This window comes from Fonsecaea monophora (genome assembly GCF_001642475.1).
Source record: "Fonsecaea monophora strain CBS 269.37 chromosome Unknown Scaff178, whole genome shotgun sequence".
In the NCBI taxonomy this organism is placed as follows: domain Eukaryota; kingdom Fungi; phylum Ascomycota; class Eurotiomycetes; order Chaetothyriales; family Herpotrichiellaceae; genus Fonsecaea; species Fonsecaea monophora.
In genome coordinates this window covers 22,269-36,494 of record NW_019174109.1, presented here as the reverse complement: position 1 = coordinate 36,494, position 14,226 = coordinate 22,269, and the positions used below count along the sequence as shown (strand labels likewise).

The 14,226-nt window shown below is 52.1% G+C and overlaps 4 protein-coding genes across 4 annotated transcripts; 3 read left to right on the top strand and 1 right to left on the bottom strand.

Annotated features, from left to right (window-relative positions):
• Positions 1-2,058, top strand: AYO21_11722 (hypothetical protein; the record flags this gene model as incomplete). The annotated part of the gene is made up of 1 exon (XM_022661606.1): positions 1-2,058. The coding sequence occupies one exon, from the start codon at positions 1-3 to the stop codon at positions 2,056-2,058; it is 2,058 nt and encodes a 685-aa protein (XP_022506094.1).
• A 2,219-nt stretch (positions 2,059-4,277) lies between these two features.
• AYO21_11721 (hypothetical protein) lies at positions 4,278-6,194 on the top strand (the record flags this gene model as incomplete). Its single annotated transcript, XM_022661605.1, has 1 exon — positions 4,278-6,194. The coding sequence occupies one exon, from the start codon at positions 4,278-4,280 to the stop codon at positions 6,192-6,194; it is 1,917 nt and encodes a 638-aa protein (XP_022506093.1).
• A 1,946-nt stretch (positions 6,195-8,140) lies between these two features.
• AYO21_11720 (hypothetical protein) lies at positions 8,141-10,157 on the bottom strand (the record flags this gene model as incomplete). Its single annotated transcript, XM_022661604.1, has 3 exons — positions 8,141-9,440; positions 9,533-9,885; positions 9,963-10,157. The coding sequence occupies 3 exons, from the start codon at positions 10,155-10,157 to the stop codon at positions 8,141-8,143; spliced, it is 1,848 nt and encodes a 615-aa protein (XP_022506092.1).
• Positions 10,158-11,627: 1,470 nt separating this feature from the next.
• AYO21_11719 (hypothetical protein) lies at positions 11,628-13,921 on the top strand (the record flags this gene model as incomplete). Its single annotated transcript, XM_022661603.1, has 5 exons — positions 11,628-11,671; positions 11,725-12,396; positions 12,468-12,663; positions 13,592-13,704; positions 13,786-13,921. 5 exons carry the CDS (start codon positions 11,628-11,630, stop codon positions 13,919-13,921), a joined length of 1,161 nt encoding a protein of 386 aa, XP_022506091.1.
• Between the last annotated feature and the right edge of the window lie 305 nt (positions 13,922-14,226).

The window sequence follows — 14,226 nt, the reverse complement described above, 5'->3', positions numbered from 1 at the left end:
ATGCCTCGTCGAGTGTCCGGCTCCCTCCTCAGCAGCTCACCTCCGACCCCCTGGCCGTCCTTTTCGCCGTCTGAAAAGGGCGGCAGCCTCGTCAACAAGACCTCTCAAAAAGCAAACAAAATCGCACAGTTCTTTTCCACGTCACCAAAGACAAAAGAAGCTCAGTCAGCTGCTGCTGCGCTATTGGCAGCCAGCAAAGCTCAGGAGCAGGCATTTCTGGCTTCTGGCTCGCCTCCAATAAGCACACCCTCGCTTTCGCTCCCTAGCATCTCCTTGTCAACAGCGCGTGCGGACTCTGCAAATATGGACGAACCACCCACCACTCTTTTCCAGCCGCCTTCTCCGGCTGAAACGCGAAAACTGGCTCGACAACACGCCCAGTTCGGGCCGTTGAACTCCCAGTCTCACAGATACACAAGTCGACACCCAGGGGGGGAGTTTCCTGAACCAATCATGGACGAACCCCCCTACTACTATCTTTTGACGACATACATCTCCTATCTGATTCTCATAATATTCGGACACGTCAGAGATTTTTTTGGCATGAAGCTGAAAGAAGACAATTACCGACACCTCAAGGCACGGAACGGCTATGCGGCCCTCAACAGCGATTTTGATAATTTCTACGTCCGACGACTGAAAATGCGCATCAACGACTGTTTCAATAGACCCACCACCGGAGTTCCTGGGAGATACGTTAATTTGCTAGATCGAACGTCAGATGATGGAAACGTCCATTTTACCTTGACAGGCACCACAACCGAAACTTTGAACATGAGTTCCTACAACTACCTAGGCTTCGCACAATCCGAAGGTCCCTGTGCCGATTTCGTCGAAGACACAATCAGGAGGTGTGGGCTTTCAACAGCTAGCTCGCGAAGCGAGGTGGGTACTTCTGAGCTGGCTATCGACTGCGAGAATCTCATCGCCGAATTCGTTGGCAAGGAATCTGCAATGGTCTTTTCAATGGGCTTCGGTACCAATGCTTCCATTTTCCCTGCCCTGGTTGGAAAAGGTGACTTGATCATCTCGGACGAACTCAACCATGCATCAATCCGATTTGGTTCCAGGCTTTCCGGGGCAATGATCGCGTCGTTCAAGCACAACGACATGAAGGATCTTGAGGGCAAGCTCCGTGAGGCCATTTCTCAAGGACAGCCGCGAACACATCGACCTTGGAAGAAGATCCTCGTTGTTGTGGAGGGCCTGTATTCGATGGAAGGTACGATGTGCAATCTTCCAGGTCTCGTTCGGTTAAAGAAGCGATATAAGTTCAACCTCTTTGTTGACGAGGCCCATTCGATTGGCGCTCTGGGGCCGCGAGGCAGAGGTGTCTGTGACTACTTTGGGATCCACCCAGCGGAAGTTGACATTCTGATGGGTACTTTGACCAAATCATTCGGTGCCAATGGAGGGTATGTAGCTGGTGACAAAGCTGCCATTCAGAAGCTGCGACTCTCCAACGCCGGCACTGTCTATGGCGAGACTCCTGCTCCCGCGGTTCTCGCACAGATTATTGCCGCGCTCAAAATCATCAACGGCGAGCTCATGCCGGGCCAAGGTGAGGAGAGATTGCAGAGGATCGCATTCAACTCCCGATATCTTCGACTGGGCCTCAAGCGTCTCGGGTTCATCGTCTACGGTCATGACGATTCGCCTATCATTCCCCTTATGCTCTACAATCCAGCCAAGATGCCCGCCTTCTCTCACGAGATGCTCAAGCGCAAGATATCGGTTGTCGTTGTTGGATACCCTGCCACACCTCTAATTTCCTCACGAGCACGGTTTTGCATCTCGGCTGCACATAACAAGGACGATCTCGACCGACTCCTTGCCGCGTGCGACGAGATTGGCAATGTCCTCCAGCTCAAGTTTGCGAGCGGCATCGCTGGCGGTGCTCCTCCTCTTCCGGAAGGCGTTACTTGGGAGATGGAACAAAGCCGGAAACGTCTGGAAAAGCACGACAAAGTAGCCAAGTCATTGGTGGTGACACCTCGATGGAGCTTGGAAGAAATTATCAAACGTGGCGTTCAAGACGTCAAGGTACCGCTGCGGTAACGTTTCGACCGCGAAATGGCTTTCGTCAGTCAATTCAGTCTGGCACATGGACGCATATGTGTACAACACTTAATGAGCAGGGAATACAAGCGATTGCAAAATCTCCGATTTGAGATTTGGGACAATTAATTTCGACCAAACCGACGCGACAGAGCCGATTGTACATAGAATTTGGGTTTCTGAAAAGGGCGTCGATGAGGATCTGCAGCCATCGGTTTTGTCAGGCTGGGGGTAGCATTTCAATGCCCACACAAGCGAGGAGTTTTGACGGCGACGATCATTGCCCCTATGTTGGGTCAGAAAGAGGTTCGCGTCATCTGAACGATACGTTTTATCAATAGCCAAACCCTAATAACATGCACCATCACAAGTTCAAGCCTGTTGCCTCGTTCTCTCTAGTCGCTTCCCTTTCTCTTTCCACCAAACCGAGTGTACGCAAAGAAATGGACATGCACAGTACGAAAGTGAGGCGAGAGATCTGGGAACTCGTTACCTTGCGATCGGGCGTCACATAGTACTTGCATGAACGTCCTCTTCTTTTCCGGTTCGCCCGTCTGTGCGCTGAGCCTTTGACGTGCTATGTCGCGCAGGACACAGGACACTCCCTTGGTATGCTGGCATCTCCGGAGGCCAATGAGAGGGATTGCCCTGTTGCAACATGGCCTGAAATGGCATGAAAGGACGAGACAAAGCACAGGACTTTCTCCTCATGGACTCGATGACGGGATGCCAGGTAGCTGGCTGGAGAGAGAAGGGAAAGTACCGAGTATTGCCTCCCGCGTCAATGGCCTCGGAAACCAGACCCGGTTAGGCTGGCCAGCGCATTTCACACCACCTCGATGTTCGTACTTGTGTAGTCGGGCAATCGACTACCAGAACGTTTTCGGGGTGCACCTTCAACGGACAGGGCAGCAAGGACAAGCTCTGCAAGCAGGTCAGCACTATCGAGTCAAGTCTAGTGGTCAAGAACAGCTAGTGGGTGTTGTCAATACGAAGTGGTGGTGTGGACGGAACGGTCTGAGCAAAAAAGTGTCAGTGAGTTCGCGCGCGTGTTTCCGTGCGGGACGAAGCGTGGTCGGCGTGGTTGGAGTGGTCCATCATCAGCAACTTTGTTCTGTGGCGCATGCTAGAAATGAGAGTCGTTTGTTCGTGGCCGTTTGGTGCTAGAGAAGCTCGTTGTCGAAGAGACCTTTGGCAGCATGCAAAGAGGGGCAATGTCACTTGGTGGAACTTTTGAAGTGGAGGCGCAGGCGCAGGCGTAGGCGCAGGCCGTGAGCAAAGGCAGTACCGAGTAATTAGTCTTGTCTTCTGTCTTGGTGGTGGCGGTTTGAATCTCTTCCTCTTCTCCCATGCTGCTTCATTTGGTCTCATGTTCTCTACCCACCCTTAGCAATGGCCGCCATCTTTTACGCCCCCGTATTCCTATTTCAACAAGCTCTGGCACGCGAATCCTTACGCGCCCGACTGCAATGATGACCGAACATGAGCCTGGACTGCCATGATCACAGATACTCCGTATGCTCATGACTGACAGTGAGACAAATGTTTCTGATTCGTTCTCATCATCCTCCATTTCAATCTCTCCCTAACCACGCTACTGCACCTCCTGCATCCCCTTCAGCGAGGGAGTAGCGACACCGCCGTTTCAGAGCACCGACCCTGTCCTCTCTCGTTCATTCCTCTGCTTGCAGCCTCCAAGGGCCCCGCAAATCATGTCCCGCACGTTCCCGCTCCTCAGAGCTAATGCCACCAAGAGAGGTATGGCTCTGAAGCAGCCCTTGAAGAGGAGCCAATGTGGCCCATGCTTGATCTGCAAGGCAACCATCACGAGCATTCTCTTGGTCTCCTACCTGCTGAGAAAAAGGGCGGTTCTGCCACACCAGTCGGGGGTAACTTGTCTTCGTCCACCTACGAATCCCTCCCCTCCTCTCTTGACTCAAACAGAAGTCGGATGCTGCTTAGCTGGCTGACCCATTGGTCGAGCATTCACTCTGTCGAATTGCAAGCTCAATTGGATCTATCTGGCGTTCCTCTGGGGTTCCATTTACCTTGCGTTGCCGCTGCATATCATTGACCCATTCCCCGTTGCGTTGCCCCACCAGACTTCCGTTCTTCCTGCACACCGTCCGTGTACTTGAAGTATCTCTTACAAGACGCATCCTCACACGCAACAGACTGCGCCTGGCTTGTCCAGCTTTGCGGTTTCCTTACCCGCAACTATGGAACCGCCAATTCCACCTAACCACCATTTCGCTCCAGTTGATCCAGACATTGGTGTTCTCCGCGACCCGTATGAAGAGCGCTTTGACGATCGCTTCGTCGAAGAGCCTGCTTTCGTTGAAGAGAGGGCGCCGAGTGTCCAGCAACGCTTTGACAGAATGACAATGGAAGATAACCCAGAAGAGATGCGCCCTCGTGCCGAACGGGTTCGATCTGCTGACGTTTTACCTACCTCACAAGATTATCTGTATTATCGCCTATCCAAGCGCGGCGATGATTGGAGCTCATGTGTCAAAAAGCCCATCAATGCGCCGGTGGATGAGATTGAGCGGAAGGCCAGGAGGGGCAAAGGCGGCGATGGGCCAGTGTTAGATCAGCTGACTCGTATGCCCACACTCCGCCGAAGCATGCTTGATGAAGTGGTCCGAAAAACCAATGACCAGGAGGCAGCAGATGCCCGTTGGGAAGTGGTCTATATCAAGTCCAAAAGAGTACAGACCAGAAAGGGCAGAATGGAAGTTCCGGAGATGGATGTCATTCTAGCCCGAAGTAGAGACAGGTCAAGGTCAAGGGCCAAGTCATATGGTGGTGAGAAGGTGAGAAAAGTTGAGGCCGTCCGAGAGAGGAGACACGCCAACGACAATTATGGCCGTGCAAGGAAAGATTCGGTTCTCGACAAGCTGGAGGACCCTGTCGCAAACCTGCCGCTTTTTGAGGCGGACGGAACTCCACGAGATGAACTTGGTCCCATGCACTTCAATAACGCCAACCTTCCACCATACATCGCGAGAGAGACGCCATTGGGGTCCAAACCCGAGCAGAAGAAGGACAAGGCGGAGAAGAAGCGCAGCAAGTCTCGCAGCAAGTCGCGAGATAGGGGTGCTGTCCATGACGAAGATGGTGTCTATGTGGTGCCTGAAGTGCAAGATTTTGCCACCGATGCCGTGGACCCTGCTCCTGTGGACGCCGTATTTGTTGAGGGCACAGCTGATCATCGTGGCCGTCGAGGACAGTCACCACATGAGCACCCGGTAGTCGTTGTCGACGGGGAAGCCCGAAGATCTCATTCTCGACACAGGGTGCCGGTGGAGACTCGTTCCAAGTCTCGGCGCCGAGAGTCTGTACATTTTCCAAACCAGCATACTCAGCAGTATTTTGATGGGGGGTATGCCTCCTCGGAAAACAGTGATACTAGCCACTATGGCTTTGTCGCCGAGTACGCAGAAAGCTCCAATACCTCCCTCGGCACGCCTGGAGGGGTACCTCGCCGAGGAAGCCTGGTGTATAGCCAGAGTCGCCCCGACGTTGTGTATAAGAAGCACCATCCTGGCCCAAGCAGGAGACAGTCCTATGTCGAACGACCATATCATGGCGAGCAACAGGTTATCGTCCCAGCCATACCGCGTCGGAACTCTTACGTTGTGTATGACCAACGGCCGTCTGAGACGCGCCATGAACGTCATCCCCGACTCATGAGGCAAGCGACAGCGCCCATCCCCGAAGATAGGCAGATCGTCCACCGCGATTTGACTCGACGAGCGAGGGAGCCGGATTTCGTTCCCATTCGTCGGTACACCACTCACGAGTCAGCCATGCCAATTGTTCACTATCACCAAGCAGAGGATGAACACGATGTTTACATTCGTGATGAACTCGACCGCCAAAGTGTCCGAGTCGAGGACTATCAGCGTGATCGGGTCCTCGAAGATCATTTGAGTCGACGCGAACAACAACTGACTGCTCGTGAGAGGGAGCTGGAACTCCGAGAAGATGAGCTTAGGCAGGCCAAGAGACAGCGCGAGGTAACAGGAGAACGAGAATATTACGACGACAGAGATCTCCGGAGAGAGAGGAGGGAGACCAGAAAGCTTTATTACGATGCAAGAACAGGGGAGCACTTCTTCTACAATGATTAGTGTTAAAGCGCAACCCCAGCCCACCTCTCTGTCACTTGAATCCGGAGGTGTTTGCGGTTGCAGGCGTCGCTGTTTAGATTTGCGGGTTTCGGTCATTTCCAAACGCATTGTGGTCGTACCAGTACGGATTGCCACAGCATAGGAGAACCATTGTTCTCGAAACAAGAAAAAGCCAGGATTCTCCTTCTCTTACCCGCCTTTATTTCTTGTCTATACCTGGAGAAGTCGTCCTGACGACTCGCAACTACCTGGGTGAAGGAGGAGAAACCATGACCTGCCATGCTTGGCAGGAACAAGAAGTAGAACAGAGCATCCGATACGGGAAGCCTTGGGCGGCCTCAAGATGATGGCCGCATGGGACGAGATGAGGTGGGCTACAGCACAACGAGCGCATGAATGCATGGAGATTTGGAGCGCATGTTGATCACGCTCCATGGCTCATTCAAGGGTGCTGTGTATGAGACGACTCGGATATGAATGTTCACCGCTGGATATCTTGTTTTTGTTGTTGACCCTTCTGGAAGATACCCCGTTGTTGGTTTCTGGCCAGCCGATTGAGTTGTGGTCAGCGCTTTGTATTGTTTCTCTGCCATGTGGTGCAAGCGCCAAAATGGACTGAGTGATACGAGATGACGTGATGCTTTGGGTTTGATGTCTTGTCTGTGCGATGTCTGTGGGGATTGTTGATTCGAAAGCATGAAAGAGCGAGCATACAAGTTGTTTGAAGGCTCTCGGAAGTCCTGATTGAAGCGTGGCTGGGTCCAGCTTGATCTGTGGACGGACAATATTGAGCATGAGCAAGAGCAATGGAGGGGTGTGAGCGTGAGAGCCAGACTGAGACTATCACTGCCACTGCCAGTGTGATCACGAGTGCGAGAGTGCGAGAGTGCGAAGCAGGGACAGAGGACTGTGCTTCAAAAAGCCTTTGATTGAATGACACTGTCGATTTTTTTCAGGTTTAGCCTCTCCATCTTTTTCATCACTGGGTACTTTCCTACCTAGTACCTTGCTACCCCAGCCCCAAGGGCAAAGAGACTTCTGACCCCGAGTCCCCAGCAGCTGGTTCACTAACTTGCCCTTGTAAATTGGAGATCTACAATAGACCCTGTGGTCCCCCGTCTACGTACCTACCTGACGAAGTACGGTACCGACCACGTGGTAAATGAACCTCCACCCGCCATGTTTCCCTCTTTTGGGACTCAAAAAACAACAACACGCGGCTTCTCCCTACGAGTTGGCATTTGTTTCACCTATTACCTACAGTGTTCTCGTGACTCGTACTGGTATACTCGGTATTCCGAGATATGCCCTCTCCTCCAAACCCCCCTCCCCCTTTTTTTTTACTCCAAAAGGAGAAACAAATCCTCATGACCCGACGGGTGTAGCTCGGGTGAAAAGTTCTGGGTTGTGCCTGCAGCCATGGGAGAGAGAGTGTGTGTGTGCTCGGTATGTGTTGGGGGGATGAGTGTGAGAGTGAGAGAGAGAGTCTTGTGGATGCTCTTACAACGTTCAAGCAGAGCGAGGGGGATTACAATCACAATCACAACCACATAGGGCTGTCACATTTCACGGTATCAAAAACGTATGAGAAAGAGAGAGAAAATAAATAAGAGGCGTCCACCCGTTTGGTGCCAAGTACCCAGTCAGTCGGTAGCTTCAGGAGCACTTGCAAGAACGGAACAATTGTATTTTTTTCTTCTTCTGTAAATGCTCGTTTCTCTCCGAGATACTTTGCTTGATAACTCTCTTCCCAAGGGAGGAGAGGAAAACGTACAAACACCTCCCGAACCGGACATCGTCAGTAAAAGCTCGGACTTGGGATATCTTTCGGGATCGTCACCGAAACGGGAGCGCAAATCGCGAGAACGGTGTTTGATAGAGAGAGAAAAGCCGCATTCTTGATTAGATTTCCGGCCTTAGAGCGTCTAACCAATGGTACGAGAAAGCTACGTTGTCGTCTTCTCCGGCTGCTCCGCATCCACAGCCTTGTTCTCGTGGTGGTGTTCCCCCAGGATTTCCTTTTCCATGTGCACGGCCGTGTGATTTGTCAAGTATTCCGAGGCGTCCTTGATGAAGAGGGCGGCGATGATGGCGATCACGCCAAAGGGAATCGTGCTGTAAAAGACGCGTTGGTATGCGTATCCATATGCCGACTTGTAGGCTTCCGCGGTCGCTGAGATGAGAGCCGGAGAGGCACCCTGAATTTTCGCAAATGCGTCGGGGATTCCTTTCGCGTTGTTCGACACGGCCGTCACGAGGCTTTTGACCGCGGCTTCATCGCCCTGGAATCCGTTGGCTGTCGCTGCCTTGACAATGCGCGGGACCAGTTGGCTGTTGAGAACGCCATTTCTGATGGTGTTGAAAATGGCGATACCGACGCTGCCTCCTGTGTTGCGGAAAGTGCCCACCAATCCCGACGCGATTCCGAGGTCTTTGTGTGGCACGTGCAGACCGGCAACCACGTACGAGCAGAGAGTGATCCATGAGAAACACATCATGCCGAAAAGTTGGAAGATGACCCATGCGGTCTTGTGGTGCGGTATGATTCCATAGGCATACAGAGCCGAGAACAGGGTCTGTAGGAAGAGGGCCAAGACGATTTGAGCCCGGATGTTCTTGATTTTGTGAATCAACGCAGGTAGGACTGCTCCTCCAATGAATTGACCGACACCGTTCGGGATCAAGGCGACTCCGAGCTTGATCGGATCGCTGTCGTAGACCGACTCGGTGGCTTGAGGTAGCAGGGAGACCATGGCGAAAAAGACCATTCCCGAGACGAAGAGCGCTACCAATAAGATGGTGAATTCCCGGACCATGCGGAAGATGTGGAGCGGCATCAATGGGAGCTTCGGTTTCATGGTCCAGTCATAGACAAATGAGCCAATGAATGTCAAAGCACCAAGAACAATAGGCGCTACCACAGAGGCAGAGTGCCATGCGTGGCCTTCTTCGCCAGCCCAACTCATTCCAATGAGGAAAACAGTCAAGCCACCGGCGTAGAGCAAGTAGCCCACAAAGTCCAGCTCCAGGAACTCTTCCCATCTGGTCTTGTCGTAGTCTTTACGTGGGCGAGCCGGTGGGAAGTAGAAGATGGCCGTCCCAACCAGACAAACCGCAGAGTAGATGATGGATAGGTAGTATACCCACCGCCACGTCGCGTGTTCGTTGAGTTGATTGGCGATAAGAGTGGCAAGCAGACCCCATGGGAGAGTAATGCAGAATTCAGTCCATGCCAAACCCATTCCACTATTTTCCAAGTCAGCGATTGCTCGAGGGGCTTTCCACTGCAGGCAGAAAGACAGCTGTGGGGAAGTGTACGTGAAAAGTTAAGGACTCACCGGTACTTGTTGGGCAGAATTTCGGGAATGCCGGCGTAAGCGACAAAGATCAAACCAGCACCGAAGCCAACAATGGCAGACCCAGCAATAACATGCTTGGTGGTTTGAGCAGTGGCTGCGACAATACCGCCAACAATATTGAGGCCTTGCCCGGCCATAATAACGTAGCGACGACCAAATATGTCGCTCAGACCGCCACCGAGGGACATACTCACTGCTGAGGTGGTTGCCCAAGAGGAGGCGATCCAGCTGATAGGTTCCAAATCACCCAATGCGGTGCCGATTGGGACCAAAATGGACGATGCCAGGAGGAATGCAGTTGAAATGCATCCCGCGAAAGACAAGCCCATGAACTATATTGCACCATTTGGGTCAGCCAGCTCCAACATAAGGGCCAGGGTAAGGACGGTTCTTGTTCTTTGAAACTTACAAAGACGGCCATGATCGTTGACCAAGTGACACGCTGAGGACTCTCAGGGTTGTCCTCGAGAGCAGCTCGATGAGGGTCATCCTCAATGTCCTCGGTGCTCTCCTTTCGAATCGCCGCCACTTCGCTATGCCTTGGGACAGCCTCTATCTCCTCGGTCTTATTGGCCATCTCTTTGTTCGCAGCTTCTTCTGACATGACGTTCACAGTGCTATGCTTCCTCGAGGATGACAGGAGAGTGTCTCTAAAGGAGAAGATCAGACCACATATCAGGCGGATATGGGATGTATTTGCATTTGAGACCCCAGACCCCAGACAGTCATTCCGGGGAAAGGACGGGGACGACCCACGACACAGGTATAACTTGGGTCCAGCTGTATTCGGACGGCCTGGCTCCGTGGCGCGTGCGATAAGAGGGAATTACTCTGGGACGGTACGGAGAGTGACCGGTCGTGGCTAATTTTGTTCCACAATACTTTGCTTGGGGTGGACGGCATGTGCGGGGAGAAGTGGTCGGGGTCCCCAATTAGCTGCTGGTATTCTCCGCATGCTGGACTGAGACGTGAGTACGTGAGCATCAAGGCTGGAGGTGGTTGAATCAAAAGCATTGGGTGGGAGGTTGAGTTGCCTATGCTGTGGCTGGACGAGACATGTTCGAGCACAGCTACCACACTTGCAGCTCTATATCCGATGAGCAGACTTGCTGTGTATGGTGTTTGCCAGAGGTGAAATGAGAAACACAAACTCCAAGTTACTCCAAGCAATATGTATGTACGAGGCCGAAATGTGTGCTAATGCCAAGGCGCTAATGCCGCGGAAGCATCCGGAAGCTTGCAACCTTAAATTTCCTCTCTCTACCAGCAATTAATCCAATGTCCAGCCACCCATTCAAAAGCACCCCAAAGTCTTTTCCTACCGCCCTCAGCGGCCCAATACTACCCGCCCTGTCCCCGGCTACTCTACTCCTTGCACTTTATGTATGGATTCGGTACAAGGAGAGCTTCGTCGGATTCTGTGCCATCCAATGCGCTCGGCTGTCGGCGCCTGAAAGTCGATTTCGACACCGGACAGAAGCGCCTGTTCTACCACTCTTGGCGTCTATTGAAGCCGGGGTGCCTCACATCCCTTTTTATTCCCTCGGGTAAGGATTGGTATACTGTGCCGCCGGCACGTTTGACCTTTCTGCGAATGGAAATATGCTGCTTCGATTGTCACGCAGGATCCTCTCGGATATGCGTAACCACCGTACCCCCCGGTCAAATCGTCCAGCTCCGGGAGGAATACTAATATTGACTTGGACAATGCTCTCTATATCAGAGGACGCTGTTGAATCCGACCATTCCACCGACAAAGAATTCGTTCTCCCGTCGCTCGTCGGGCGAATCATCGGTGGTTGGAGGGAACAATATCAAGACAGACCCTTTCATTCCATAGAGAACAATACTAAGCACCGGGCTTTGTCCTGTGCCCGTAGAGCACCCCCTTTTCTGACCATTTCCCTACCCATTCCAGCATTTTCGCCTTGTGAACCAATCTCGAGGCTACCTTGGCTTTTCGAAAGCGGTTGGATACGTTTGTTCGAAGCGCTCTCTTCTACCTCTCAAACAAAGACTCGTTCTAAAAGAGTTTGATCACAGGTATCGTGCTGTAGTCGGTACATAAACCACAATGATGGGCTTCAAATCTTTCTTGGACAAGCTTCCAGACTCAAGGTATTTTTGCATTGACCGTCGCGCTAACAGACATCACAAATGGTTGTTCTTAGACACGCAGTGGTCTTCTTAGCCTCCCTTGCTACTTTGGCCGCCACTACTCCTGCCTCTGCTCAATGGCAAAAAGCAGATGCCTCGGCCGCTGGGGTCGCGCAGCACGGCAAACCCAGTGGCACTGCTGCGGGTGGTGACAGGGGTGCCCACGAAAACGGGGATTGGCAGCAATCTGCAAAGCAGCAAGACGAGAAAAGTGAACGTAAAAGCTCCTTCCAGAAGGATGACGGCACCGGTAAAGCAAATCGCCATCAAGCTCGCGGCGAGGCTGGGCAGGCTCCCCACCGAGCCTTTGCTAATCACAAGGGAGTTGATGGCCCTCAGCATAAGCCCGAGGAGGCCAAAGAAAATGACAACAACTTCAAACAACACCACGCACGCACAGCGGATGTTTTGGGGACACTTCGGAGGATGGATCAGAAAGAAGATGACCACGCTAAACGGCCACAGGACGGTGATCGCGACAGTAGTAGTCAGCGCGGTGACGGTGATCACGGCCGTGGTAATGAGGAGCATGGATCATATAACGCAATGGATGATCGCGAACGTGGCAAGGGCAAACAACACGATGCTAGGGCGACAACCCAACGAGGAGTCTATGAGTGTTCAGGCCAAAACTGGCAGCAGCCGTGTGTATGGACGCCTTTAAAAGAAGGTCAATGTTACAACAGGTCAGTCTCAGACAACTAGCCCAGTGAAGAGATCAGCCTTGATAGGATTATGCTGACCTGCTGTGAAATAGACGGTACGGACGTCTTGGCTCCATGGGCCCTGACAATGGCTTATCTTGCACCATCTACGAAGTCTCGGATTGCAACGACCATGGCTGGAACACTTGTGGGCCGTTCGTGTGGCCGGGGATCAAGAACTATCAGATCAGCAAGTTGCTTCTTGACCACGCCATGTCTGCGGATGGTCCAATGAGCATCAAGTGCAAGGTCAGTGTGTGTCGTTGAGTTGGGGTAGGCGGAATGATGCTGACGAGTAACAGTTTACCTAGTGGGCCTTACCTCCGTGACCTACTTGTGGCCGGTGGACAAGACAAGAGCTGAAATACAGACATCCAGGGTATATTTGCTGTGGACGCATGGCATGAACACCTGGTGGGATAGGTAGGGATGCTTGCTGTCTGGTTGTCATGAAGCCGACATGATAGTCAGATAGCCTTTCACTCTTCCATCCAAGTAGTCTGTAGAATCTTTCGTCAATGAGAACATCGATATTCCATATATATGCTTAACCACTAGATAATCCGTAGTGTGTGCTTGGTATCTATATTGATGTTGTCCAGCCTTGTCCCTCATCATGCAAGGCTGAGATCCAACGCCGCCCAACTCGATGGCCAACTCCCGGCGCCACGAATTATGACGTCAATCATGTTTCGCCCATCATCCTCGCCTTTCGATCTTTGGCTCCAAAATGCCACCGACCGATCTGCAAAACACCACATCCGTCATCGGTCATCAGGTTGACATGGGACTAGCACCCATAGAAAGCCCGACAAGGACCAAGAAACAGGTTTCATACCACGGTGAGTCCACTTCGATTGGCCTGTTGGCCTTTTTCTGGCGTCGACCTTCTGCTCAATACTTTGGAGGTTCCTCGGGCTTCGAGGCTGTGTCTGGCACGAACTTGGACTAGGGAGGACCCTTTATGACATCGTCAGTCGTGCCTGCGTGCTTGCCAACTGCTATCATTCTCGCGGGTTGGGAAGCAACAGAGTGACCCGCCACGGTGGGTATATATATTCGCGACGGATTCTTCTTCCCTCACGATTCTCCACCACCAAACTGAATATCAATAACCTAAAAAGCTCTTTATACACCCAAACACCCTTTGGACACTTTGAACAAAACCACCCAAAAGGAAACCAAGATATCAAACGCAGTAAAGATGAACTCGCTCAGATCAGCAGGCCACTGGATCTCCAACAAGACCAAGGGCGGCGCCCACTCGGCCAGCAAGGAGACGAACAAGTCGTATGTTTTCCTTGCACCAGCCTTTCTCTATTCCTAGCTAGAGCAATCGAGGACTGGATGCTGACGGAGTATTATTTGCAGAATTGCCAAAGACCCCAATGTCCGTGCCTCGACTCGCGTACGCGCCGCTGGTAATGCCATGAAGGATAAAGTGCACGAGACGAACTATAATCGTCAGGCCGATGTGAATAGGCATGCCGCCAAACACAATTACTGAGATATCAGTGGTCATTGTCGTTGTGTTTTGTTTGATTATCTGAATATCAGTGGACAGCGGTGGAATTGACAGACGTTGACGGGAAAGAGTAAAATGATGAGCGTTCACAGGATGAGTTGAAGGCGGCACGCGACTGCCAGACTGATGATGATGTTGATGACATGATATCCTTGTACTACTACTATTGCACGGGGTTGTTGTTTTCCATAGACCAACTTTGACGACTGGTTGAAAAAGACCACCACCTAAACCACCAGACTACCTATTTCTCGCTGTTGTTGCTCCTCTCGCCCTAAGATTAATAC